At 52.1% G+C, this 26,556-nt stretch overlaps 9 protein-coding genes across 11 annotated transcripts; 6 read left to right on the top strand and 3 right to left on the bottom strand.

Moving 5' to 3' along the window:
* Positions 1-749: 749 nt before the first annotated feature.
* AAFC00_000957 (uncharacterized protein) lies at positions 750-2,780 on the top strand (the record flags this gene model as incomplete). Its single annotated transcript, XM_069340079.1, has 3 exons — positions 750-805; positions 894-1,050; positions 1,113-2,780. 3 exons carry the CDS (start codon positions 750-752, stop codon positions 2,778-2,780), a joined length of 1,881 nt encoding a protein of 626 aa, XP_069203547.1.
* Positions 2,781-3,898: 1,118 nt separating this feature from the next.
* On the top strand, positions 3,899-5,165 carry AAFC00_000956 (uncharacterized protein; the record flags this gene model as incomplete). The annotated part of the gene is made up of 3 exons (XM_069340078.1): positions 3,899-3,945; positions 4,017-5,012; positions 5,087-5,165. 3 exons carry the CDS (start codon positions 3,899-3,901, stop codon positions 5,163-5,165), a joined length of 1,122 nt encoding a protein of 373 aa, XP_069203546.1.
* Positions 5,166-6,185: 1,020 nt separating this feature from the next.
* AAFC00_000955 (uncharacterized protein) lies at positions 6,186-8,066 on the bottom strand (the record flags this gene model as incomplete). The annotated part of the gene is made up of 1 exon (XM_069347878.1): positions 6,186-8,066. The coding sequence occupies one exon, from the start codon at positions 8,064-8,066 to the stop codon at positions 6,186-6,188; it is 1,881 nt and encodes a 626-aa protein (XP_069203545.1).
* Positions 8,067-9,725: 1,659 nt separating this feature from the next.
* Positions 9,726-11,745, top strand: AAFC00_000954 (uncharacterized protein; the record flags this gene model as incomplete). The annotated part of the gene is made up of 3 exons (XM_069340077.1): positions 9,726-10,379; positions 10,429-11,035; positions 11,090-11,745. 3 exons carry the CDS (start codon positions 9,726-9,728, stop codon positions 11,743-11,745), a joined length of 1,917 nt encoding a protein of 638 aa, XP_069203544.1.
* Positions 11,746-12,019: 274 nt separating this feature from the next.
* Positions 12,020-13,431, bottom strand: AAFC00_000953 (uncharacterized protein; the record flags this gene model as incomplete). Its single annotated transcript, XM_069340076.1, has 2 exons — positions 12,020-13,342; positions 13,393-13,431. 2 exons carry the CDS (start codon positions 13,429-13,431, stop codon positions 12,020-12,022), a joined length of 1,362 nt encoding a protein of 453 aa, XP_069203543.1.
* A 1,706-nt stretch (positions 13,432-15,137) lies between these two features.
* AAFC00_000952 (uncharacterized protein) lies at positions 15,138-18,524 on the top strand (the record flags this gene model as incomplete). Of its 2 annotated transcripts, none has more annotated exons than XM_069340074.1 (2): positions 15,138-17,279; positions 17,331-18,524. In XM_069340074.1, 2 exons carry the CDS (start codon positions 15,138-15,140, stop codon positions 18,522-18,524), a joined length of 3,336 nt encoding a protein of 1,111 aa, XP_069203541.1. The 2 variants fall into 2 exon arrangements, with proteins under 2 accessions (XP_069203541.1, XP_069203542.1); XM_069340075.1 differs by having other exon boundaries at positions 15,153-17,279.
* A 1,851-nt stretch (positions 18,525-20,375) lies between these two features.
* Positions 20,376-22,881, top strand: AAFC00_000951 (uncharacterized protein; the record flags this gene model as incomplete). Its single annotated transcript, XM_069340073.1, has 4 exons — positions 20,376-20,408; positions 20,523-20,666; positions 20,744-20,757; positions 20,820-22,881. 4 exons carry the CDS (start codon positions 20,376-20,378, stop codon positions 22,879-22,881), a joined length of 2,253 nt encoding a protein of 750 aa, XP_069203540.1.
* An 822-nt stretch (positions 22,882-23,703) lies between these two features.
* AAFC00_000950 (uncharacterized protein) lies at positions 23,704-24,270 on the bottom strand (the record flags this gene model as incomplete). Its single annotated transcript, XM_069340072.1, has 4 exons — positions 23,704-23,759; positions 23,904-24,014; positions 24,102-24,161; positions 24,237-24,270. 4 exons carry the CDS (start codon positions 24,268-24,270, stop codon positions 23,704-23,706), a joined length of 261 nt encoding a protein of 86 aa, XP_069203539.1.
* Positions 24,271-24,525: 255 nt separating this feature from the next.
* AAFC00_000949 (uncharacterized protein) lies at positions 24,526-26,458 on the top strand (the record flags this gene model as incomplete). 2 transcript variants are annotated; one of them, XM_069347687.1, is made up of 4 exons in its annotated part: positions 24,526-24,541; positions 24,618-24,917; positions 25,007-25,180; positions 25,248-26,458. In XM_069347687.1, the coding sequence occupies 4 exons, from the start codon at positions 24,526-24,528 to the stop codon at positions 26,456-26,458; spliced, it is 1,701 nt and encodes a 566-aa protein (XP_069203537.1). The 2 variants fall into 2 exon arrangements, with proteins under 2 accessions (XP_069203537.1, XP_069203538.1); XM_069347688.1 differs by lacking the exon at positions 24,526-24,541 and having other exon boundaries at positions 24,854-24,917.
* Between the last annotated feature and the right edge of the window lie 98 nt (positions 26,459-26,556).

Genomic DNA, 26,556 nt, shown 5'->3' with positions numbered 1-26,556 from the left:
GGACTAACCATTTCGAAACAGCTTGGAAAATCGTGATCCGTGCGTGAGACTCAGCCTTCAGGTTTTGCTCTTTATTTAGAAACGAAGGCGGCTGCTGTTCAGGCGCTTGGGGTTTTGGAAAGAGAAGCCTTCGCCGACATCAGAGAGGGAGTGCTTGAACTACGGATACTGCTGCTGTCGCTGCTACTGTACTTCGTGTCCAGTAAAAGTACATGTACCTTAAGCACCTTTTATCCGCTATTCATTCAGGTTCCTTTTGGAGATAGCTCACCGCCCAGCCTCTGCGCGCCGTCTCTGTCGATACTGTACTGTATTCGTCGCGCCTCTTGTTGCGAGAGTTGATCATCTGGCAGCCAGTTGCTTGTTTCCTCGCTGCCGCCGTCACTGCTTCTTCCCTCGCTGCTGTCGCTCATACTCCGCCGACCGACGCTGCTGCTGCTATTTTTGCCCACCTTGACCACCTTAACCCACCGTTGCCGAAACTCTGGCTCCACCAAACGTTGTCAATATACGAGGCACCTACGACACTTAGTCTACGATTAATCGGACATTTTTGTATGTGCCACACAGTTGTGTGTCGACCTGCTGCACCAATACCCAGATCTGGACCTCAACCTGGACCTGGACTTGGACTTTTCATGAAGCACTTTGTCGATCTCTGGTAAAGTGCAAAGTAGTTGCATCCCTATTTTATTCTCGTCTGGCTCGATTCGCCTCGTCTCAGATCGCGTCCGCTCGGCCAAAGCGCGATGGGTCGTAGAAAGATCGAGATCAGGCCTATCAAGGACGACAGGAACCGTTCAGTGTAAGCAAGAAGCCTGGCTCGCAGCCGTTTCGACGACGACGACGCGGCGCTGCCATATGGGTTATCGGAATGCTAACACATTGCGCAGCACATTCTTGAAGCGCAAGGGCGGTCTCTTCAAGAAGGCGTACGAACTCAGTGTGCTCTGCTCGGTCGACGTCGCCGTCATCATCTTTGGAAACAACAAGAAATTGTATGAGTTCTCATCCACCGACATCAATGATATTATCGGCCGCCATCACTACGTTCGTCTTGCCCGTATCCTTGACATGTTCTAGTTATCGTCGTTGGCTAACGCGTATTACAGTATGGCGCCGCCCATGAGCACAAGGGCCCTAGCGATTTCGCAGGCAAAGGAGGAGCAGGGGATGAGGAGGAAGATGATGAAGACAATGTTGGCTCGCCCGCTCGACACTCGAACTCGCCGTCAGGAACGCCAGGGCCGGGGATGATGCCGCATCAGCACCAGCAGCAACAGCATCAGCCTCACATGCATCAACAACACCACCCCCTACAAAACCAGCCTGGTCTGCAACACATGCGTAATGCCACCCCGTCTGCCTCACCTCCTATCGGGAATGGTGTTATACCAGCCTTCCCTCAGCGTGTAGTCACCCCCCAACCGAATTCGTCCCGTCCTGCCTCGAGATTGTCACACATCCGTCGCACCAGCTCAAACCTTGTGCCGCAACAACATATGGGTACCCCGTCACAGGCACCTCCACCACAGCCAACATATGCTTACTCTCCGAATCCACCATATCACCCGCAACACGGCCCCGTGATGCAGCAACGGTCTACTCCTCAGCCATACCCCGTGCAACCACCACAATTCCACCCAGGCTATCCTCCAACTACTCATCAGCAAATAGCAGCGGTCCAGGCGCATCAGGCATACATCCAAGAGCAACAGCGTCGACAATCAGTTCCTCCACAATACATGAACCATATGCAGCAGCAACAGCAGCAACAGCAGCAACAGCAGCAACAGCAGCAGATGCCGCAGTCTATGGGCCCCCGACATCCGCAAAGCATGCCGCCACAGCAACACAATCAGCAGGGTGCGGCCGCTGGTGCTGTGAGAAGCGTGAACACGACCCCTCAACCGGATCAGGGCTCATTCCAGAGTCCGCCTCTACCACAACCCAAGCCTCTGCCGGCTCATTCCAAGTCCCACAGCATATTCACGCCTATCGATGACAGCAGATCGCTCTTGGCGCAGCATTGGGGCTCGACGAGTCACAGCAACGACAGAATAGACACCAGCATCAAGATGGAGGGCGCGAGACCACATTCCACGGATGTGGCTGGCATGTCACGGGAAAGAGCGAACACGCCTCCGCAGGTAGCACAAACCAGCGAACCACCGATGCAGCAATCTGCGTTTCCCCCTCCACCTATTCCTGGTCAACAGCTGCCGCGGACGGCGTCAACGCCTACCATCCCTCCACCTTCTCGACCGCTGGTGGCGTCCGAGGCCAAGCGCCCCAGGCTCAAGGTACAGATCCCTAGCGAACAGTCAGATGCTGGTAGCACAGCTGGAGGTTCTTCGCCCAAAGGAACGGCGCACTCGGCAGGGCCAACCCCGATGCGAGCAGGGCAGTCGACTGTTGTCCTGCCACCTCCTTCACCATCTGCGAATACCATATTATCTGCAGGCGCCACCGGACCACCTAACCCCTTCGCGCGGCCACCGCCTCCGATGAGTACAAATCCACATGTCAACCGCGAACGAGAGCACATTGAGACGCCACTGTCCGCTCTGCCCAGTAGAGTCATGGACGGCAACCAGATGCTGCCGAGCCCGTCGACGTTCTGGCCAGATGCCTGGTTCGGCAAGGACAACAACATGATGCCTAGCCCGTTGAATTTCCAAACACCAATCGCACTGAAAGGCCCCGGATTTGATGACGAAGAAAGGAAGCGGAAGGCGGAAGAAGATAATGGTGGCAGCGGCAAGCGACCGAAAACTTGAGGGTTGACTCACTCCGGGGCGTCCATGATCTAGATCGGCCGGACGAGCGATTGCAAGGCGAATTGTCGTAAGGCGTCCTATTGAACGTCTTCAGGACGTTGCAAGGAAGAGCAGCATCCGTGCTGGGTATGGCCGACGAGTTTCGGCCAGAATTTTATGAACAAACAGTAATAATAGAACGAACCCCATCCTCTTCCGTGAGAGAAAGTAGCCCGCAAGTCAGGATTTGCTGATGGGTCAGCCACGGCGCGCGAACAGTGTCAAAGCATTTGATGGCAGCATATAGCGGGAAAATGTACGGGCAGAGATGGAACCATGTGATCTCGACCTGTAGAACCAGCGCGCAAGCCGTGTGAGACTTGAGAAGGCCAACGGTGTCAGTTTGTAATCAAGGCAGCGTTGTGCAATGCTTCATCTACAAGGACAATCCAAGATGCGTTATCAGAAGAGCTATAAAGTAACTCGCACGAGGGCAAACGGTGTGAGCTAACCCTGTTAACCTTAAGTCGCGTTGCCTGAATTGACATGGAAAGCAAGGTACAAACGCGAGTCGCGGGTGACTAAGGGAGGCCCACGACGTCAGCTGGTCAGGGCGACCCATGTCTTCACCTGCTTGCGCAAGTCGCGAACGAGAGGAGGGACATGGACGCGCAACTCGATGATTGTGCAGTACTCGAGCTCTGATATCGATGATGGACTAGATAGACCGGTGATAGATGGAAATGTTGAATACTTTGTACAAGTCGCAAAGAGGCACATGGCCTCGCTCTTGAAAGACTGTCTTCAAGGCAGACCGAAGGGGTAGAAACAGTGAAGGCGAATAAGAATGACCGGTCAGGTCGAAGATAAATAGCGACTAGACGGCGCAAGCACAGTTCACTTTGCCCCCCTCATTCTCCCCTCTTTACTTTACCTTTAGACTTGTTATCTTGTTGAGGTAACCTTTAATGACCTTATATATACTCCACTACCTACCTTACCCACTCTTATGCTAGCTAAACAACGAGCGCAAAAGACGTCTTGTTCGCAACGAAGCTCGTTCGCTCCTTACCTTCCCGAATCCCTGTCGTATCATAGTCCACTGCGCGACTGCTCCATTCGCACACACAATCGAGGCAATGGCGTATAGTGGGAGATACAGTGGTAATCCCGATGCACTACCTGCGTACGTAATCGACTGCACGACTCTGATATAATGCAACAAGCAAGCAGCTCGCTGAGACATTCTTGACGCAGACACGCGGAGCCCGAACAAGCAGCAGCGATGCTACACAGCCGACCTTCAGGACATGCGAATAATGCGTCAGGTCCACAGAACGGTAGATACGACGATCGCCACTCATCCTCGTCGCGACCTCCGCCGCCAGCTTCAGGATACGCAACATCAGGGCCTGCTTCACAGAACTACAACGACGGCCGACAGAGTTCAGGCCGCTACGACGGCCATCCTGGACCGCAACGTCATCCGTCGCAAACACATGGGACTGCGCCACCTCCACCACAGCAGCAGCAAAGCTACAACTCGCAACCTCCACAGCGATACGGCAGCGGTAGCGTAGCACCTCCAGGTGGTGGCGGTGGCGGTGGCGGTGGTCCTCCACCTCCTGCAAGAAACCCTTACGCGTCACCACCACCGCAAGCAGCCGGTCCACCCCCAACCAGCTACCACAACCGGCCGCCGATCCCCCAAAACCAGCGTCCACCGACCGTGGGACCACCCGCGCCAGCCGCCAACGACCGTGATGCCCTATGGCCTCTGTTCTGCGCCGTAGACAAAGACCGCAGCGGCCAGCTCTCCGAGTCCAGCTTGCGCAGCGCCCTCGTCAATGGCGACTACACAGCCTTCGACACGCACACGGTCAGGATGATGATACGCATGTTCGACACGGACCGAAGCGGCAGCATCAACTTCGACGAGTTCTGCGGTCTATGGGGCTTCTTGGCCGCCTGGCGCGCCCTCTTCGACCGCTTCGACGTCGACAGGAGCGGCAACATCAATTTCTCCGAGTTTTCAGACTCGCTCGTCACTTTCGGCTACAGACTCAGCCCGCAGTTCGTGCATTTGCTCTTCTCGACCTTTGCGAAGAACGTCGGCGGCAGAGGCGACGACGTGGGCAGGGAAAAGGGCTTGAGTTTTGACCTTTTCGTGCAGACTTGCATTAGTCTGAAACGCATGACTGATGTGTTCAAGAAATACGACTCCGATCGTGACGGATACATCACACTGAGCTTGTGAGTTGCTCCTTTCTTCCCCAAAACCAGGTCCAGGAGAACCAGTCAAAGCTAACACGAATACTCGCTTCCAGTGAGGAGTTCCTGACAGGTGCGCAATCTCTATTCCTCTTCAACAGCATATCTCCCATTACGGATACGGGCCTATACTAAAGACTCGCCGGCTCTCCTTTTGCAGAAATCCTTCGTCAACGTTGAAGAAATCAAGAAGAGAAAAAACGAGCAAAGCGACAGAGATTCCGTCTTCGTGCTTCTCATCTTCGTCGTTCCTCCTAGTCGTTGTAGTATCTCCATCGCTACATGATTTCTGTTCCTGGACGACGCGAGGTTGCCGTTCTCGTTGTGCTCTCGTACAGGGCCGCAACAACGAGATCGACCGCCAGATCTCGACGACGACAGACGAATCAAGGAGAGTCCTAAACAGGCGCAAGAGAGACTCTTGACCAATCGTGATGCTCTCCTTTCTTCCTCTTTTTCCTTCCTCTTTGACTTTTTTCATTCATATTACTGTGTCTTATTATCATCCACGATATCGAGCATTTGATACCCTTCCCCATTTTTCATATATACAAAGACCAGATTCTGGCAAACAGCAGCGGCAGCAGCAGCAGCAGCAGCAGCAGCAACGGGATAGGACAGCGGTGGCGGGTGTTGGTGGTTGTGTTTATGATGATGACAAGGATTCCCCTTTTCCCTTCTTTTTTCTTGCACAGCATGTCAGAGCAAAAATGTGTCAGGCAGCAGTCGAATAGACAATTGTTAAGACAACAGACCAGAAAGACAGACTCTTCCGTCAAATTGTGTTTCTTGCTCATTTTTCTGCCTGTTGGATCATGAGACTATTTCGACCTGTCCCTCGTTTGGTCAATTCTTAGAGGCTCATCGAGTCGCTAAACATGCTACTGCACCCCATTGTTCATCATTCATCCGTCTCTAGTCGACCATTACTACAGCTTCACTCCGATAACTGAGAGATACTCCCTCGTGTCGCTTGCTCGCCTTCTGCTGGTTGGGCCACTAGGTACTAGCTCGACCTTGCCTTCGTGTGCTCCCCTCTCGCCCATCAAGCCAATAGACATGCCTCGTATCCCATCCATCCTTCACCTTACTTTTCTTCGTCATATGTCGACATGCACTACAAAGCAATCCCACAACCCGAGACCAGCCCAGCCATCACCCTTCCATATCCATATCGAAGAAGTCATCAAACTCCAAGTCCCCAGACCCTTCTCTATCATCCGCAGACTGAGCCCCACGATGACCCAACTCTGCCGGGGAGTTGTGAGGACTGAAACCAAGAGACTGCTGGACCGCAGCCGAGGGCGAGGCAGACAGCATGTGAGCCATGGGTGCAATTGGTGCGCTGCTGCATGGTCGTGCACTGTTGCTTGGAGCAGGGTATACATACAGTCCTTGCTGCGCAGGGGCTTCTGAAGGGAAGTTGTGGTTTACTGGGTTTGGTGTCATCGATGGAGCATGTGGTGGAGTTTGGGTGAAGGACAGCGCGGGTCCGTTGTGGATGAAAGTGAACTGGTGCTGATCACGAAGCGAGTTGGTGCGGTTATTGTGCTGCATTCGGTGGTCGTCAAGCGATGATGCTGGAATGGTACCACGAAGCGTCCTGGACGCCTGTGATGCCACTTCAATCTTGGGTTTACTCGTCAGTCTCTGCTGTTGGTCGTGACTGTCACGATTGACATAATTTGCTTTAGTTTGGTCTCTCTTTGCCTGTTGGAGAGCTGCTGCAGTGGCCTTGTAAGAGTTCGTTCTCGTCATCCGCTTGTTAGCGTCACGGGTATTCGTCCTTTGAGTCAGAGGAGAGCGCTCAGCTTGTTCTTCTTCGATGTTAGACTCGCCTCCGTCTCCTACACTATCTCGGAACGATTCTTCCCAGTCACTGTAATCGGAGTCCGAGGCTGAACTCATGTTTAGCTCGTCCTCCTCGCTTGGCGCACGCCGCTTCCTTCCACTGGCCTTTCTGGTGAACATGATGCCGGGGTTTCGTGAGCGTGGCTCTGTACTCATTGCTCGTGCATCAGAAAGTTCCACTCTTTCCTCATCCGATGACTCTGCGTAGTTCTTTTTGTCTTTGCCTGACAGTCGACCGCTGCGACGTATAGACATTGAAGTCTGTTCGGAACGTTTTTCCTTTCGACCCCTGAGCCTTCTCCTGTTTCTTGATCTTTGAGTCATATTCGAGACTTCGAGAGCGATCCTTCTCGGATGTGAATGTACAAGGTCTGATGGACTGTACCCCACATCTATGCGTAGGGTGCTCGTTGCTTGTGAGGTTGTCGAAAGGGCTCTGGCGTGGACAGGCCTCATTGCTGCAGTAGCGTTTTCATCCAAATCGAAGCCTGTTGTTGCCATGTTACCATTTCGGCCAGACCTTGTTGAGCGTGGTGATGCTGGCGAGGAGTGGCAGTCCATCTCGGACCTATATCTGACGTCTGCGATGTCGCCGAATAGTGATTCGTCACCGTTCGCGGCTTCTAGCGTTCCTGCCAAAGGCTGCACAGTTCTGATTGGGCTTCTGCTCAGGGACGATGGAGTTGGCAGGACAGTAGAGGGAAAATCTCTCTGCGAACTTGGTGTTCGAGGATCCTTTGGCAATTCCTTCGCAATAGGTTTGCCAATTCCCAGCATCAGACGTAGTACGCGTATATGGTGTTGCAGACGCTCCCTTTTGCCGTGCAGCACCTTCATCTCCTGCTTTAACTGTTTGAGATGCTGCTCCTCTCTCGATCTCTGGACAGGATTACCCTGCAGACAATTTAGAGCAGCAACCTTGCCATGATACTGATGTAACCGTGCTACTTTCCTGAGATCTGACAGATCAAGGCGCAGCTGCTGTAGCAGGAAAGTGGCGCGCTCGGTATTGACTTCTTGTACTTTGCAGTAGCTTCCTGCACAGCTGGAGTCGGAATGTAAACGCGCAGCCTTGTAATTTTCACAATAAATGGTGTTCAACGGTGATGTCGCCAAATCGCACTGTCGGACAATGATAGACATATGTTCGCAACGTCCATGATGCACGAAAAGCTGCCGACACATCGTTGCGACTGTGTCGACCAGCGTTGTTGTTCTGGAAGGCGTGCGGTATTGACAGTGTGGTTTCAACTTTGATAGTATTGCTGGTGTGGATGAGTTTGGGAGATGATTAAGACACATACAATGTGAGGTGTCTGTTAAATCTTGATGTGCGTGAAGTGAAGTTGCACGAAACAGGGAAGGAACAACAAAGCAGCCACTTGACCACCTCCTCATCTTGTTTGCAAGGAAAAGCAGATCGTGGAGAAAGAGCAAGTAAGAACCTACATCCGGGCACACACTACATCGAACGAAGAAGCCGAGCATTACAGTGTTATATCACATGCCTGGTTAAGGTAGTGTTACAACCTACCATAGCCTCCCTGCAAGATCTGAGCATTCTTTACTTACTATAGCATGTTATACAGGGGCGTGTGGCAACATCTCGACTTGCCTACGAGTTGCCTGCAAGTATCACCTTTGACCTTTGATCCCTTGGAGGCATCACAGGTTAAGGTGAATCTCAGCAAGCATGGTCGCCGTGGACGGTCGTGACAGAAGCTACACCACTTACTCATCCTCATGGAACGATACGCCATCCTCTACCACCACAACAGCCGTCTCAGATGTTCGGTATAAAGGTGAAAAGGCAGACTTGCAGTACAGATCGAATCCTCAAATCACTGTGCCCTCGTATACTTGCGACTCAACTCCGATATGCCGTAGCGGTGCACGATTTCCACAACGGCCTTGACAGATCACTGGAGTCATGGACTGCTGTCCAGGAGTGGAGGTCCACGTCGCTGAGTTCACAAAGGCATGACCGGAGTCGCAAAATGCATGCAATCATGGAGGATGCAATTTGATGCCCCGCGCAAGAACGAGATAGCAATAGGTACTTATAGACTTCACTTGTGAGCGTGGAGTACCTGATTTTGAAAGAAACTTTAAGCTTCTCGACAAGACTTGGGGTCGACGCTTGATAAGGTAAGGTATCTAGATCTCGAGCTGCCAACAAGATCCACGTGCTTTGCATGCGGGGACTATACAGAGATAAAGAATTTATAGCCTCCATACTCCGTCACGTTCGAGAGCGCCACGTAGCATGAGGCACGTTCTGTACTAACACAGTCGCTTCTTCTGCACATTGCGATGCGTGTGCTGGGCAGGTACGTCCGTACCGTGACCATGTGTCATTACACATATCATACGATCGAGACCGGCCAGGCGGCCGAATCGCTCGGCGGAAGCTGCTTTCGGTCGCCGGAAGAAAACCCTAATCTATCTCCGTAGGAATTGCACGATTAACATTGGAAGGTGGCAGCAGCGAACTCTAACAGAGCGATTCTTGTGAGTCAACCTCGCCCTTCGCGGATGGGGCAGGCCGTTTATCCTCGAGTTGCTCTCGGAGATTCGGTGTTATTAATGTCCGTTACCATCCTCGCGCCGCTGATTTGAGAATGTCGACATCACGTCTAAACCTGTAATGTTCCGTATACTTGTTGGCTCTCGCCTTCACTCGACTTGCCTATGCAGCATATAATACTATCCTTATCTCATTCTGTCCATGACTATATTGCAGCTGCATAAGACTACTCTTCTGATTGCGTGGAAATCAAGCATCTAGTCCCCCTGTTTATTGAACTCTTGAAAGTGTCTTATTGCCGATAGACCCCAGTCACCATGTATGTTGCCGGTGAAGGCACCGACGAGACAGCAGCCGGCAGAGAGACTCAGCGTGCTGAAGCTGCTGCCGAGGCTGGCCCAGCAGCTGCGAATACAGATGCTGTCCCTGTCAATGAGACGCGAGAGCCAAAGGAGGAGATCAGTGATGCTTCGAGTGTGTCCAGTCATGCCACCGCCACCGAACCAAACACGACAAGGCCAGAATTGACTCGCAAGGACTCGACCCCCTTGGAGGAACAAGGTCGAGCTCGTGTGGCCCTGATTATGACTGCATTGGGCATGGCAGTCTTCTTGGCCGCTCTGGACGTCACCATCATCACGACAGCTTTGCCTACTATAAGCGAGTACTTCCACTCCTCTGCTGGATATACTTGGATTGGTTCCGCCTACCTACTAGGAAATGCTGCGAGTGTCCCTTCGTGGGGAAAGATCTCAGATATCTTCGGCAGAAAACCCATCTTGTTGATAGCAAATGCTGTCTTTTTAATTGGATCTCTTGTCGCAGCGTTGTCCAACAGCATAGGCATGCTCATCGCCGCTCGTGCCATTCAGGGCATTGGAGGTGGTGGTTTGGTCACCCTTGTCAACATCTGTATTTCGGATTTGTTCAGTATGCGACGGAGAGGTGCATACTTTGGCATTATCGGTGGCGTAAGTCAAAGCAGGCTCATCGTGAGAATAACCATACTGATATGTTCAGGTCTGGGCTTTTGCTTCTGCCGTTGGTCCGATCGTTGGAGGTGCATTCACCGAGAAGGTGACCTGGAGGTGGTGTTTCTACATCAATTTGCCCCTCGATGGTGCTGCTTTCCTGATCATCCTCTTTTTCTTGGACCTCAAAACACCCAAGACTCCCCTGATTGAAGGTCTCAAAGCAATCGACTGGCTCGGCTCACTGTTGATTGTGGGCGGAGTGTTGATGTTCCTCTTTGGAATGGAGTACGGTGGTGTCACCTACCCCTGGGACTCGGCCACTGTGTTGTGTTTGATCATTATTGGTATTTTCACCATGGTACTTTTTGCGTTGAATGAAAAGTACGTGGCCAAATACCCGGTCATGCCTCTTCGCATCTTCAAGTACCGATCCAACGTCGCATCTTTCGGAGCTTGCTTCATCCACGGATTCGTCTTCATCTCCTCATCATACTACCTACCGCTATACTTTCAGGCCGTGCGTGGCGCAACCCCTCTTCTCTCCGGTGTCTACATCTTGCCCAGCGCGCTTGCGCTCTCATTTGCGAGCATGGCTACCGGCATCTTTATTCGGAAGTCGGGAATGTACTTGCCACCCATCTGGCTCGGATTCGGTATGTGGCCTTCTTCACAAAAGCATTCATATCACTTACTGATCTAACTTTTAGCTTTCATGCTGTTGGGTATGGGCTTGTTTGTCGACTTTGACGCTCACTCTGGATGGGCGAAAATCATCATCTACCAGATCATTCTCGGTATTGGCATCGGGCCAAACTTCCAAGCGCCACTTATCGCGCTTCAAACGAAGGTGCAGCCGAGAGATATCGCCACAGCCACGGCGACATTTGGCTTCGTACGCCAGCTTGCAACATCCATCTCCGTCGTCATCGGGGGTGTAGTCTACCAGAACGAGATGGAGAAACGAGCAAACACATTGCGCGCAGCACTAGGAGACGAAGCAGCCAGTAAACTCACAGGTGGAGGCGCCGGCGCCAACGTCGAACTCATCGACTCTCTGCCCCCGGAACCACGAGAGGTGGCCCGAACACAATTCGCGCAGTCTCTGCGGCCCATGTGGATCATGTATGTCTGCATCGCCGCGGTCGGCCTGATCGTTTCTTTGTTCATCAGCAAAAACACCTTGAGCCGACAGCACGAGGTGACGAAGACAGGTCTCGATGTGCAGAAGAGCAGTAAAGACGCAGAAAAAGACGACCAAGCAGAGAAAGAGGCCAGACAGCACACTGCGGCGGAAAGGCCCCAATCGATGGAAGCGGATCTCGAGATGGGCACCCAAGAGGTCGCTCCTGCGTCAAAGCATTAAGATGATCGATTGTAAATATTGTTTCATCTGCATCGTTGTACATACATGTTTTTTCCCTCTGGAGTCCGGCATAAGAAAAAGAGAGAGGGAAAAGTCACTAGTGGGAAAGCATCACGATGGTCAAGCATACCATGATCAGCATCACATTGGTGTTTCGGAGCCAAAATTAGCGAGGTGTCTTTTATTCTATTCCTTATTGACGAAGCGTACGCGTCACACATATTAGTATAATCTCCGCTATAATGAGTTCACAAGACAAAACTCTTCTTCCTTTTCAACCCAAATTCTCAATCCTCTGTTCAAGATCCTTGACCCAGCCATCGACAGCACCGACGCTCTCCTTCATGTCCCCCTCGGCAGCCTTGACCGCCTCAGCCACTTTCGCCAGGCCCTCAGTCCACTCCTTGATTTCGTGATCCGCCTCGTCCTGCTTCCTCTCGATCTCATCCAGCGTCTGGCTCGCGGCCGCCGCGTTCGAGTGTATTGTCCTCAAGGAGCGCAGGCGAGCCAGCAGAGGAGGCAGAGTCGGCGCCATGGTGTTCAGCTGAGGCAAGATGGAGTACAGAGAACGCAGCTTGGCCATTTCTTCAGCGGTCAACGACGACGACGATGACGCCGTGTTGGTCGGTGTGTGGATGTTGTCTGCGTCGTCTCCGTTGCGGTTTGCTGCTGCTGCTGCGCGATGCTGCTCGGTTTGCGCTAGGTGCAGTTTCTGGATGATGGCGTCCAGATGCGGTTGAGATGGCACCGAGGACAGGAGGTTGACTTGGCGGTCTAGGAGGGTCAGAGTGGGTATTACGGGGGCGAAGGCGGTCGAGGATGAGGGAGCGTCTAGGGAGCTCACGCCCAGGGCGCGCTCGAGGGATGCGAGGCGGGCGTCGAAGTCTGCGACTTTGGACAGGGTTGTTGTGTCTGCGGGTGCGGGTCCAGGGGCTGCAGCGGTCTCGGTGTTTTCTGGTTCAGATGTCGTTTCTGGTATTGATTGCTGCTGCTGTTCTGGAACGCCTCGTGCTAGTTGTTTGGCTAGTTTGGCGTGTGCTGAGTCGGCGTCTTTCTGCGAGTAGCGGATCTTTTCGAGCGCGAGATTGAGCTTTTGGAATTTGGCCGAGACCTCGTCGTCGTCGTTTTCTCCAGCGTCCTCACTCTCTTCATGTGCGGTATCCTCTTTCTGTCCTTGTGTTGTCCGTCGATCGAGCTCAGACTGCACTTCTTGCGCCTCTCTGATCAACCTCGCCAATCGCCTGTCCAGTCCCTCCTCGCCGTCTTCATCGTCGTCCTCCCCGTCCCAGTCCTCTTCCCCGTCTTCGTTGCCTTCAATCAACGTCCCCGCCCGTCCGCGTCGACTGCTGATCCGATAAGCGCGCCTCTTACTGCTCACGCGATCCGAGAAATCAACCTCTCGAGCATCCACGCGCGAGGAGCGGAACTGTGAGCGTGCATCGCGAGGTCTGAGCCTGTGTCTGTTGATTCCCGAGGCGGGATCTGCCTCTGAGCTCTCGGAGTCTGAGGGTGATGGCGAACGAGCTGCTGTCGAGGTCTGCAGAGTCGAGGTGTCGTCCGCTAGTTCCGGGGTTTCGTAGATGTCGGGAGCTTCGTCCTGGTGTTTTGTTAGATGTCTATAGATAAGAGGATATAGTGTCGGCCTACCAGATCCGGCAATGCCGCGTACTTGCGGTCTTGTGTCATTTTCTAATGGTGTAAGGTGATTTTCATAAGACAGATAAGGCGGTAGTCTATTCGACTCACGGAACTGAGCTGGGCGCGGTGTAATTATTGACATTTACACAAGTTGACTGTCGCGAAAGTCGGTCAGACATGGCCGCGAAGTCACGTGTAGACTGATTATGGATTAAATGCCATTCTAGCACTAATGACACACATTGCTTCTTGGGTGTCTAGCGAATGTAATGTGTTCGTCACTGCAGTATGTGATGGTTATGTTCTCTACTGTCGCATACGAGAGATTCTTCTACAGTAGCTTCTACGGTGTCCTGATCTGACCTTTTGCCAAGCGCATATCTAATGCTCTGGATATTCGTAATTTACAATATTCAATGCAGGAGCTGACGATGGTCAATCATCGTAGATCGTGCGGGCTTTCCTATGGAAATAATCGTGCTTATGGTCGCCTTCTATAGCCTCGCTGTTTGCTACACTTTCTCTTGCCCCTCCCGGCAGCTGCATATCGCTATATATCTGTATAGTCCGAAAACCCCAGAGCGCCCAACCTGAGTACTGCTAGATGTGTTGCTTGCCACTTCTTCAGGCTGAGCGCTTCCTGGATTTCGAGCAACCCGCCGCCGACAAAGCGCACTTCATGTTGCGCCATAAATGTGACCATTCCTGAGCTTTTAATTCGGTGGTATGATGCTTCTAATTAACAATGTCAGCGTAAACGTCTCGTATGTAGCCTGTGGCATGCCATCATTGGCCACTGGATGTGGCCGGGAAATTGCTAAAGAAGAATGGTGCCGCAAGCAGTCCACCAACTCAACTTCGCCACACCTCTTTCTTATCATCGCAAAATCCAAGATAACCACTCCACTGTCATCTTCTGAGAGAGACCACAGAGAGACGTCTGACAGTTATCGAATAACCAGATTTCAGCCAGAGTGTGGACAGCCCAGCATTCTCCAGCATTAAAGCACCCTGGCGGAGCTGATTGCCCTCTTCGAGCATGTGTCCCTGGAATTGTCCGGAACATGATCTAGAGCAGACCGCAGACAACCTGGCCAAGTGGCAGCGCAGCCATGTTCTCGGACAGGAACCATGTATGTTATCTGTGAGGAGAGCTGGCCAGGAAGATTCGTCTGGAAGAGGATCCGATGCGGATCTCTAGGCAATGCGGAGAGAGCTGCGCCTCGGTTACATAGCACGGGCACGTATTGGCCCGCACGACAGCTTCTCTACATCACGACAATGTCTGTAGGCTCGAGAAATGTGTCTCGTACCATAGCGACAAGGGTTGCTGCCGAGTAGACACAGGACACGTCCAGAATGGCAGAGTCGGGAAGAGGTGAGGTTGGATGAAGGTTACAGCAGCCAAGCAGAAAACGGAAAAGCGGAGGGCGAACCTTCGCCCGCTATGGCTTCAATTGACCCACCAGCCAGATCCGATGGCATCGAAGACTCGTACATACTCCAGCGAACTGGACATCATATCGAATACACTACTAGTCGAGTCCTCATGACATCCCGCCAAGTCTGAATATGATATTACGATGGCACAACATTGAGCTTCCCAGTCACTCCTTTCGCCACCCACTTCTCTATCTTACCTTGACCAAGCCAGAATCAGCATGGACACATGTTCCACGAATGGTCGTCAAAAAGAGCAGACAAGCCCACAATCAGTAATCAAGTCACGAGTCAAGAATCTTTTGCTCGGCAGGATGACTGCCAACGCAATGGCTACCGCACAACATCTGGCCTTTCCAAATGTACCTGGCACCGTCGCCACATCAGATATCGGTAACGACAGTCCCGCCACTTCGACGTCGAGTCTGACTTCGGTCGAAAGTGATACTTTTGATACTGTGCCAGATGTGCATGGTGGTTTCATGAGCAAAATCGATGTTAACGGCATCTTACGATATGGTTCTACCGACGCCGATGACACCGGACTATCTTCCGTGACCTCTTCCGGGCCCATCGATGGCAAGCGCCCCTTCAAATCTGTCGAGAGTTCATCGAGTAGCCATGTTTCTTTCAATGGGGATGATAGGCCTCGCAAGCGCATTGCGCTCTCGCCAGAGAGCAATCGCTTATCTGAAGGCGAAAATGTATACCACAATATTGTGAATTCGTCTAGTCAGAATCTCTTGTTCGATCCCGAACCTTCTATTACAATCAAGCAGAAATCGAAAACAGCTCCAGCTCCCGCTCTCGCAGCAGTCACGCCTAGGCTCAAGAAGGCGTCGAAGATCAACCGTCTCAAGACAGATGTGCGTCCAAGAGCTTCTATCCCAAATCACCTCTCATGGGAAGAGTATGGTCGGCAATGCGTTGTCGCCGCGAATGCATCGCGACTAAATCCATACGCTCTTCACCCGGGCGAGTATAGACTGCTAAGGGATCACATCACTCAAGCACAAGTCACGACTTATTTGAATATGCGCAATGGAATCTTGCGATTGTGGATCAGAAATCCTCTGGTCAGTGTTACCAAGGAAGAAGCAGCAGGCTGTGCAAAGGACACCCGATTCTTCGACCTTGCGTACATATCTTTCAAGTGGTTGATCAGGAACGGCTATATCAATTTTGGCTGTGTTGAAGTCCCAAAGATCGTCACACCAATAGACGGACGTAAGAGGTCGGTCAAACAGAAGACTGTGGCGGTCATCGGTGCAGGAATGTCTGGTTTGGGATGCGCGAGACAGCTGGAAGCCCTCTTCTCGCAACTTGGAGATCATTGGACTGACTCGGGTGAACTACCGCCCAAGGTCGTCGTACTCGAAGGAAGACAACGAATCGGTGGTCGCGTTTATTCGCATCCTCTCCGAAGCCAGGTCATGGGGAGTCTACCGGATGGACTACGGAATACAGCCGAGATGGGCGCGCAGATTGTCACTGGATTCGAACATGGAAACCCACTAAATGCCATTATTCGTGGACAACTCGGGTTGAGATACCACTTAATGTGGGACGAAGTCACAATGTACGACTGCGATGGAAAAGCTGTGGACCACGATAGAGACATGCTCGTCAACAAAATACACAACGATTTACTCGAGCGCACGAGTGACTTTCGGGTCAAACCCACTCCTGTTGAAACTCTGGAGGGACTGCCGGACTTCATAGACTTGGCCCGTGATCCGGTGGAAAGCAAGATGGGATCTAGTGTGAGCAAGCCCGACAACGCGCCTGCAGTCGATCGGGGAAGACAGCAAGCAGTACCTCCAGGATTCGCAAAACTCCAAGGACGGACACAAGTCTTAGCGGGCAATAGTTCTAGTAGAACGGCTGCACAAGCTGTGAAATTAGCGGGATGGCAGTTGCGCCCCGGAGTATCCAAAAATCAGTCGCTGCGTCTCAAAAGAGTTGCCCGGACGCCAAATCCGACACTGGGCAGGGCAATGGATGAGGCGGTACGTCAGTACCAGAATCTTGTCGAGTTGACCCCTCAAGATATGCGACTGCTTAACTGGCATTACGCCGACCTCGAATATGCAAACGCAGCAATGGTGTCAAATCTCAGCTTGGCTGGACACGACCAGGACAGCGGCAACGAGTTTGAGGGTCGCCATTCAGAAGTCGTTGGAGGGTACATACAAGTTCCCCGTGGCCTTCTGAGCCTTCCATCTCGCCTTAATGTCCGCTTCAACTCGACGGTGAAGCAAATCAAATATACCGCGAATGACCCAGATGGTCCGGCGACTATTGAGTGTGTTGATGGGCACGTTGTTCACGCTGACAAAGTGGTGCTCACTTCGCCGCTCGGCGTGCTCAAAGCTGAAAGTATCAAGTTCGAGCCATCCCTGCCGGATTGGAAGCAGGGTGCCATCAAGCGCATGGGCTTTGGGCTTCTAAACAAGGTAGGATGCAATGTTCTGTGAAGCCTTGACTTTGGCTAAATGTTAATTTAGGTCGTACTTGTGTTCGAACAATCATTCTGGGATGAGAAATACGACATGTTTGGACTGCTCAATGAAGCGGAAAGAAAGAACAGCATGGACCCTACAGACTATGCTTCGAGAAGAGGCAGATTTTATCTGCTATGGAACTGCGTCAAGAACAGTGGAAGGCCAATGCTTATTGCACTCATGGCTGGAAGAGCTGCGCATGATGTCGAGATCACAGACACTGGCGTACTGCTGCAAGAGATTATGGAAAGACTGAAGGCGACATTCTCTCCACACCATGTTCCTGCACCTGTTGAGGTCATCGTCTCAAGGTGGAAACGAGACCCCTTCACTAGGGGAACATTTTCATTTGTCGGTCCAAACACGAACCCTGGTGATTACGATGTCATGGCTGCGCCTGTGGGCAATCTACATTTCGCTGGAGAAGCCACTTGTGGCACTCATCCTGCGACAGTGCATGGTGCTTATCTGTCTGGTCTCAGGGCAGCCGGCGAAGTCGTCGATTCAATGATCGGAGAAATAGGTGTACCAGTACCGCTCGTTCAACCAATGGAAAGTGTCGCCACCGATGCAGCAAAGCCAAACCAATCCGCGCACTCTACCGCATCCGCCTCGCCTTCGGCTGGAACGCCTCTCAAGAGTCGAACAACAAAGCCAGCTCCCGCAGTCGTTCCGACTCCCCGGCACATAAATCCGTACCGGTCGACACACAACAGTAGAGCAACTCAAGAAGAAGAGTACGAGACTTCCATTCTTGCTGCGGTCCTTCACGAGATAGGTGAACGACCCATGAAGCCCGGCCGACTTGGCGTAAATCCATTCCTACTGTTCTCCACCGATGCATGGAGTAAGTGCAAGGCAGATCTCACCACAAGCGAGGACATTGCCCCATCAAGGAATGAGGTTCGTGCTGAGATCGGGCGACGCTGGCGGGTTGCAAGCGACGAAGAGAAACAACCATATCTCGAGAAGTGCGCCTCTGCGCAGCGTGCAGTAGAAGAAGCGCGGGCTGTGTACGAGCAAACAGCAGCGACATGGGATCGAAAGGCAGCGGAGATTAGGATGAACTTTATCAAGGCAAACCCATTCAATGCCGACGAAATAGTCGCATTGCAAACGGAGCCGTACGTCGACGTCCCAACGAGCAGGAATAAGACCGCCGTAGACTACGCAGAGGTCTCAGAGGGGGAGCAATGACCGCATGTATATATTTGGACTTCACTTCCGACCATAGCTCGAAATGCGCACTGCTTCGGAAATGTCCCAAGATCATATTACGGAGTCGACAAAAGCCGTTCACAAAGTACAATACCTAGAGATGTCACTTGTTATGCTCATGCATATGATAATGGATTTATTGTAGGAATGGCCTGTGTCTCTACGTTTCGGAAGCCAACCCAATTGACGGAAAACAAGTCCAATTTGTCCTGGTCCAGGTCCAGAACCGAGGTGTTGCAAGGTGAAAATTCACGGTGCTTACGTTGACACACGGGACACAAACGCTGTACTTTCAAGGATTGCGGAAAAGCAGCAAGGCACACCCGGACGAGCACATGGAACAGGGTACCCCATTCGACTTGTGTCGCAAAGCTGCGCCGTTGTCATTGGTGTTGTCGGTTTCGCCAGGCTGGCAGTGCTTGTACATGACAAGCTCACAAGCAGGGATGTGATGGCTATATAAGACAAGTGAGGCAATGTGGCACCTTGCATTCAACAGCACTTCGCCCTGCAGAGAAGCCATTGGGAACGAGGCGAAGTGCCTTGGCGATGGTGGGCAGGCACAGCCAAGCACCTCAGATATTCATTCGTTAATTACTTCGATTGTGGCTGCTGACTGCTGCACACTTGCATGCCATTTGCGCCTCTCGTCAATAATGAACATCCAACATCTTCCACGATGCAACGTGAAGCACATGATCGACGGTTGACGTGCAAAATCGGCCCTGAAAAGTACTAAGTGGTTGCAACAGTTGGACGGCGTGCGAGCGCGTGTGGAGTGCATGAAAGTCTGTTACTGCTCTTCACTGTACCAGTACGGAGTTAAGATTGGGTATACCGTAGCGTGGCATGACATGAGAGATGGACGCCATGTGGCCGGACGGCGAAAGCCCTAAACCCGAGCGGCAAACGGATCAATCACACGGCCGCGTAAGGCCCACAAGAGCCAAGGTCTAAGGAGAAGTGGTACGGCCAAATCCTTCCTGGGCCATCGGCGGTTCCAAAGTGTAAAGGATGCCCTGCGCCGTGTCGAAGTCGCGGTCTTGTCTTTGCGGGTTCGGGCAGAGCGAGTGCGAGTCGATGGTAATCGAGAGTTGTTAGGCAAAGGTGGGGCCTCCTAGATATGAAATGTCGCGCTTGTCGGTCATGACGTTCCTTCGTCCAAGAGCAAGTTCTACAATGCTTTGATTCAGTCAATGAATACTCGACACACACCTCACAGCGTCTGCGCAATTCTGGTCCCTCCGAGCCTCGCTCCCCTGCCGTCCATCCTACTGCCACTCCAGCCGCGTGTGTCCAGATTGGCGCTTCCCCCCTCGTCAAGACTACCCCAGGTTCCCAGAGGGGAAGGGACTAGACTCTCCTCCACACGGTCATAGCGCAGAGTCGCGCAGTCGTCAAGGTTGTCCGAGTCTCGGTTAGTAATAAGGGCGGCCGTGTACAGGCGTATACAGGCGTGTGCAGTGCATTGTACGTACCTCGCCCCAAACCTATCTGTACCTTAACCCAGGCAAGGTACGCCGTAAAAAGTGGTCTCTTCTTGCCGGTCTTTTATGTTGTTCTATGCATATTGATTTCCTTCCTTGCAATTCCTAGACCAGCTCTCCATTCGTTATTGTAATTCTTACGCTTGCATCATCATATTCCGTCCGACCGGCCCATATCTATCTCTACGTAGGCATCTCATCTATATCGCAATTGCCTTGCACGCCACCCACCCGCCCACGCCACGGCTTCTGCAGTCGCACTCATACCTATTTCTAACTGCGCCTGCGTCCGCGACATTTGGTCGCCACTCACCTGCATTGATGAGCGGCCTACACTAGTAGAATGTCTTTCTTCGGCAAGCTCAAGGGCAATGCTGTCAGTCTCCCCCGATCTACCCCACTCTCGCCCGCGCTTGAACGGTCTCAATAGGCGCAGCAGTAGACCAATGTAGGAATGAGCGACTGACGATTCTGTTCTAATTGTACATAGACGCCAGCGAGTCCGTCAATCGGCACTGCACCAGCAAAGAAGGACTCCAATGCGCTCCCACCTACCCCTCTCGAGAGGCTCCTGTCTGAAGTCTCCGGTCCTGTGAGGCCGGACGGCAGTGATAAATTCTTTGGCTTCGAAAATGTACGTCCGACCCTGACATGACGAATGTACGCGAAGAGTGCACGAGGCTGATCAAATCTTGCTTGGGGTAATTGCAGTACGGTAGCACATGGTACGAGTCCCTGACGGATTATCCGTGGCCAACCTTCCATACTGACTTCCATCCTCACGCAGTTATTGCAACTCCATCATACAATGTCTCTATTATTCCGCACCTTTCCGAGACAAAGTCATCAACTTTCCTCCCCTACTGGACACTACATCACACCCCTTCTCCCCCAACGAACCAGTCGTATCTCCAGGCGCACAGTATGGATATCTCGCAAATGGCTTTATGGCACCTGGCCCGCAAGCGGCCAACTCGCCTGCGCGACGGCCAATTATATCACCCAACTCACTTGAAGCGCAGACACAAAAACCAGACGACAAAGATTCGCCGGAATACAAAAAGAAGATTGCCATGCAGACAGGTCCGGTCTTGGACATGCAGATGAACAACTCGTCTACATACGGCATGGAAGAGTCCCTATTCACATCGCTCAAAGACATCTTTGAGGCTATCATTGGCCACCAGTCTCGCACGGGAGTCATCAGCCCTCACAAATTCCTGGAAATCCTAAAGAAAGAGAACGAGATGTTCCGCTCTGCCATGCATCAGGATGCCCACGAGTTCCTTAATCTTCTGCTCAACTCAGTCGTGGATAACGTCGAGGAATACTCAAAGTCCAATTCTTCAAGTCCGCCGAGGAATGGAATACAAAATGGCGGCGCCGACATGAACATGGCAGATGCAATGGCTCATGTGGCCAAAGCGAACGCCGCTGCTGGCGGGTCCAACAACACTGCCTGGGTTCATGACTTGTTTGAGGGAACATTGACGTCCGAGACGCGGTGCTTGACTTGTGAAAACACATCGCAAAGAGACGAGCGGTTCATGGATCTTTCCGTTGACTTGGAAGCCCATTCCTCTGTGACAGCATGTCTCCGTAAGTTTTCGGAAGAGGAGATGTTGTGCGAGCGCAACAAGTTTCACTGTGACAACTGTGGTGGTCTTCAAGAGGCTGAGAAGAGGATGAAGATCAAGAGGTTGCCGCGGATCCTGGCCCTGCACCTGAAGAGATTCAAGTATACCGAGGACTATGGCCGATTACAAAAGTTGTTTCATCGTGTGGTCTATCCTTATCATTTACGCCTTTTCAACACGACAGATGACGCCGAGGACCCGGACAGGCTGTATGAGTTATATGCAGTAGTTGTACACATAGGAGGTGGCCCCTATCATGGGCATTATGTCTCAATCATCAAAACCCAGGACAGGGGTTGGCTAATGTTCGATGACGAGTTGGTCGAGCCTGTGAGTAAGGAGTTCGTGAGAAACTTCTTTGGCGGCGAGCCCAAGACCGGAGCCCAAGACGCGAAGCAGCTTGCTTGTGCCTATGTGCTGTTCTACCAAGAAACCACCCATGAAGCCGTGCAGAAAGAAATGGAAGCCGAAGGTCGCGCAGCAGCTGCAAAGTCGCACGCTAATGCAGAGCCTGGGTCACCGACCGCATCTGGAGCATACTTTGGTAACGGATTGCGGAGTACTCACACCACTGATCCTCTCTATGAAGAGAAGGATCCGCAATTTACGAAACTCGCACACGCTTCTACCGCTCCAGCCTTGTCAGCTCCTCGGCCACCACTTTCGAGCACTCCTTCGTCTCCTTTCATGCCACCGGCAGCTTCTGGGAAGACGGCGAAGAAAGACGAGAAGCTCAAGGTCGACAAGAAGGCCGACAAGCTAGCCGAGAAAGAACGCAAAGCGCAGGCAAAGGAGCTGGAGAAGCAGAACCGGACCAAGCAAAAGGAGGCACTCGATGCCAGACGTGATCGCTGGAAAAAACAGGAAGACGAGCTCAAAGCAGCGATCGAGGCCAGTAAGCTCACCATGGCGGAAGAGGTCTCGAAACACGGTGCACCCAGTGCACCCGCTTCGCCTGTCGTCACGTCAAATGGCGCAGCCGACAAACCGACCGGGCTGAACAGATTTAGGCACGGCTCTCTCAGCATACGGCAAAAACCAAAGTTCTGGTCATCGAGCGGCAAAGAACTGCGAGAAACCATGGGTATACTTCCAACGCCCTCCGAACACACTGGAGACGATACAGCAAATGGCCCGCCAACGGGAGGTCCGGATAAAGAGATCAAAAAGACTAGGTTCAGTCTTGGGAGGAAAAAGTCAACAATGCTTTGATCGAATGTGGCAACACTTTTACGCCCTTTTTTTTTAAAACACTCTTCTATACCATCGTTTGTTTATATTCTGGGATATCCCAAGGAGACGACACGCACGCTTCTGGAACCAACACATTTGCATACATGTAACTACTGCCAAATGGGAGATCATCGAGAAGGAAAGAAATCAAGGCGTTGTTATACAAATGGGAAGGAGAGAGAGAGGGAGACAGATCTGTCAAAGAGGTTTGTGAAAGAGAAGTTTTTGTTTCTGGTTTTAGTTTCACGCATCGTATGGGCGGAGGAGGGCTTGTTGTGATATTCCCATTTTGCTCAAGAAACGCTAGCTACCCCCCTTCGATGCGCCTTTCGCGAAAAGAAGAGGAGCCATACCGCCTTTTTTCTTTCCTTTCTGGATAAAGTTGATGCGGCTCCTTTTTCGGGCCCGCTCTGTATACATTTTAGTAACCATACTCCTTTTTTCGATCGCTTGCGTGTGCTTTTTCTCTGTTCCTGGTCCATGCTGCCCTTGTCTACGTTGGGGTTGTGGATATGGTGTCTTCTCTATGTCGCAAGTGTCTTCGCCCATCGGGTGTTTCAAGCATATCAGGGTCCGGATGTTTCGCGCAGAAGTGAATCCTCTCAACTCCCCTGCTCATGCCCAGTTCCTGTGCCGTCCGGTCAATTCCACCATCCACATCCGTGAAGACGCCTTTCGCTGCTTTGCTCATCATAATTTTCAGAAAAAGCCCAGAAACTCGATTTGACACACGCCGCGACAGAGAATGTGAATTTGGTTTTGTTTTTATATCTATGGTTTCGATGCCTCTTTTTGCGAGTTTCATCCCAGCACCAGTTCGTATATGATGATGAGCAGATTCAGGCCGATGAGCGGTACTGGGGTGGAGCACGCGGGTGTTAGCTGATTTTCATGCATGTCGTCTTTCCCGCTACTCTTCCCTCTCGTTTCTCCACGAAGTGATCACTGCAAAGGAGAGAGAGAGAGAGAGAGAGAGAGAGAGAGAGAGAGATAAGACTTACTCCTCATCAACGTCCGCACCGAAGCTATCAGATTGATCATTTTGGCTTTGACGCTCTGCGTGTCTTGACCGCCGCCGAATTGGGCTTCTGTTTGCGTTGAGCCCCAGCCAACTGTTTCACTCATTAGTGTCCAAGTGGGAGTTTGGGTGTAATGCAGAAGGAGGAGTAAGGCGTAGGTGGGTAGGTAGGGGGTTTCACTTCTTGCTAGGAATCTGTCTTCTGAAAGGATGGCGATTGCATTGATTAGGAGGATGGAGACTGGTGGTTGAATCCGTCAGTATACAGAGCCGTACAGGGAGCGCATAGGAGTGCTTGGGTGAACGAGTGTGGTACCATAGAACAAGCCGCCCAGGCCAAAGAACAACATTTCGGCGACAAGCAAGAAGTTGATTAGAAGGTGAGGTAGTCGAGTAACAAGGTACGGTGGAGTATGTATGGGATATACAGTATCTACGTCAGGGTGTTGTTTGGGACCAAAGCTGTCAACTTCCACCTCAAGTCAACGCGGGGAGCGGCAGGCGAGGCAGCGCTTCTCCGCGACTTTCGTGAGGCATACCAAAAGGGCGGCGTCGTTGTTGGTTGCTCATATGTATCACATTATCCTGCGCCAAGGCTATTTATAATGTCGGGAAATACAGGTATACATATATCACGTGGATGAGATAGTTCGATGGTATATGGAGAGTCTATGGCTAATTGTTGTAATTGGAAAAGGTCCCTGGGATGTCGCTCTGTCCTTGGTTCTCGGTTTTTGGATACAACTCCATCATTTCTTGGCCCCTTATACCAAGGTCGAGGAGTCGTTCAATGTGCAGGCTATTCATGATATAACGACCCACGGCATACCGAGCAAAGATGTAGCGAGTTTCTTGCAAGTCAACTATGATCATTTTACCTTTCCTGGACCGGTCCCTCGGACTTTTGTTGGCGCTGCTGCAGTGGCCGGTCTCATGAGTCCTTATAGCTCTGTCTTTGACTCGGAGGCTCATGAACGATATCTGTATCAGTTACTAGGTTCGACAATGTCATTCTGTTCTACTTGCTTCCCTTCTCTTCTCCGTCTGTTTTTCTGAATCATCACTCCTGACGCTACTTTCACTTAGCTCGAGTCACACTCGGTACAGTGAACACGGTCGCACTTTGGTACTTCAGGCAAGCTGTCGACACTGCCTATGGCAAGGTGGCAGGTAGATGGTATATACTTCTGCAGGCCACCCAGTTCCATGTCATGTTCTATGCTTCTCGCACACTGCCAAACATGTTCGCTTTTGGGCTGAGTAAGTTCTGTTTCTGTTTCAAGGAAACCTCATACGTTGTGGCTTGTCGCAGCTAATCTGTAAACAGCAACCATTGCTCTTCGCAACTTGATCCTAGGACAAGCCACTGCATCCAAATCGCAAAAGGCTTCAAGACGTCGTAGCTCTGCTCTTGTCCTCTTGACAATTGCGGGTGTCATCTTCCGATCTGAAATTGCTATCCTGTTGGCAACACAAACCGCGTATCTACTTTTCCAGGGACGAACGTCGTTGGTCAAAGAAGTCATCCCTGCAGGACTGCTCGGCGCCATAATCGGCCTCACGATCACCGTATCCGTCGACTCTTTCTTTTGGCAGAAGTTCCCCTTATGGCCTGAATGGGTTGGCTTCCACTACAACACGATCCAAGGCAAATCCTCAGATTGGGGCACCAGCCCCTGGCACTTTTACTTCATCAACGCCATACCGCGTCTCCTCATGAACCCAATGACATACCTCGTCTGCATCCCCACAGCTCTCACGTCTCGCGCAACCCGCAAGACAAGCATCAGCATCCTGGCCCCTCTTCTCGCCTTCGTGGCAATCTACAGTATCCTGCCCCACAAGGAATGGCGCTTCATCATCTACATCGTCCCAGGCCTGACGGCCGTCGCCGCAGGAGGCGCATCGTGGATCTGGACGCGAAGATCCAAAACAGCACTCTACCGCCTCCTGAGCGTCCTCCTCGTCGCTTCCCTCCTGGTTTCCTTTCTCGCAAGCATGGGCCTCCTCTACATTTCCTCGCTCAACTACCCCGGCGGCGCAGCCCTGACGCGTCTTCACGAGATCGTCGACACCAGCAACAACAACAGCAACAAAAGCAGCGAGCCAGGCGCAGTCTACATGGACAACCTAGCCTGCCAAACCGGCGTCACGCGCTTCCTGGAAAAAGACACCACGACGACGCCCTGGCGCTACGACAAGACAGAAGATGAATCTCGACTGCTTGACCCTGCTTTCTGGGATCGATTCGATTATGCCCTTGTCGAGAGGCCCGAGCGCGTCATCGGGAGCTGGGAGGTGTTGGATACCGTGTCTGCGTATGCGGGAGTGGGCATTTCTAGACTCGAAGCCGATGATGAAGGGTGGAATGCGGCGCCCTTGCAGCCGAGGGGTATTGGCTTGACGGTCAATCCGCTGCTGAAGGCGTATAACCGGGTCACGGCGTTTGCGAGGCAGAGGTTCACGAGGGGATTGTGGCCCGTCTTGAGGTTGGAGCCGAGGGTTTATATCTTGAAGAAACAGCAGGGTCGTGCTTGATCGCGAGAGAGGAGGTTAAAAGTCTCAATTTTCTGTGTATCTGTCTGTATTATGCTTGGCTGTTCTCCCGGGCTCTCTGGATATTTCTCTATCTGGGA

This window comes from Neodothiora populina, assembly GCF_041146345.1.
Source record: "Neodothiora populina strain CPC 39397 chromosome Unknown canker_contig_12, whole genome shotgun sequence".
In the NCBI taxonomy this organism is placed as follows: domain Eukaryota; kingdom Fungi; phylum Ascomycota; class Dothideomycetes; order Dothideales; family Dothioraceae; genus Neodothiora; species Neodothiora populina.
This window is presented reverse-complemented; position numbering and strand designations above follow the sequence as displayed.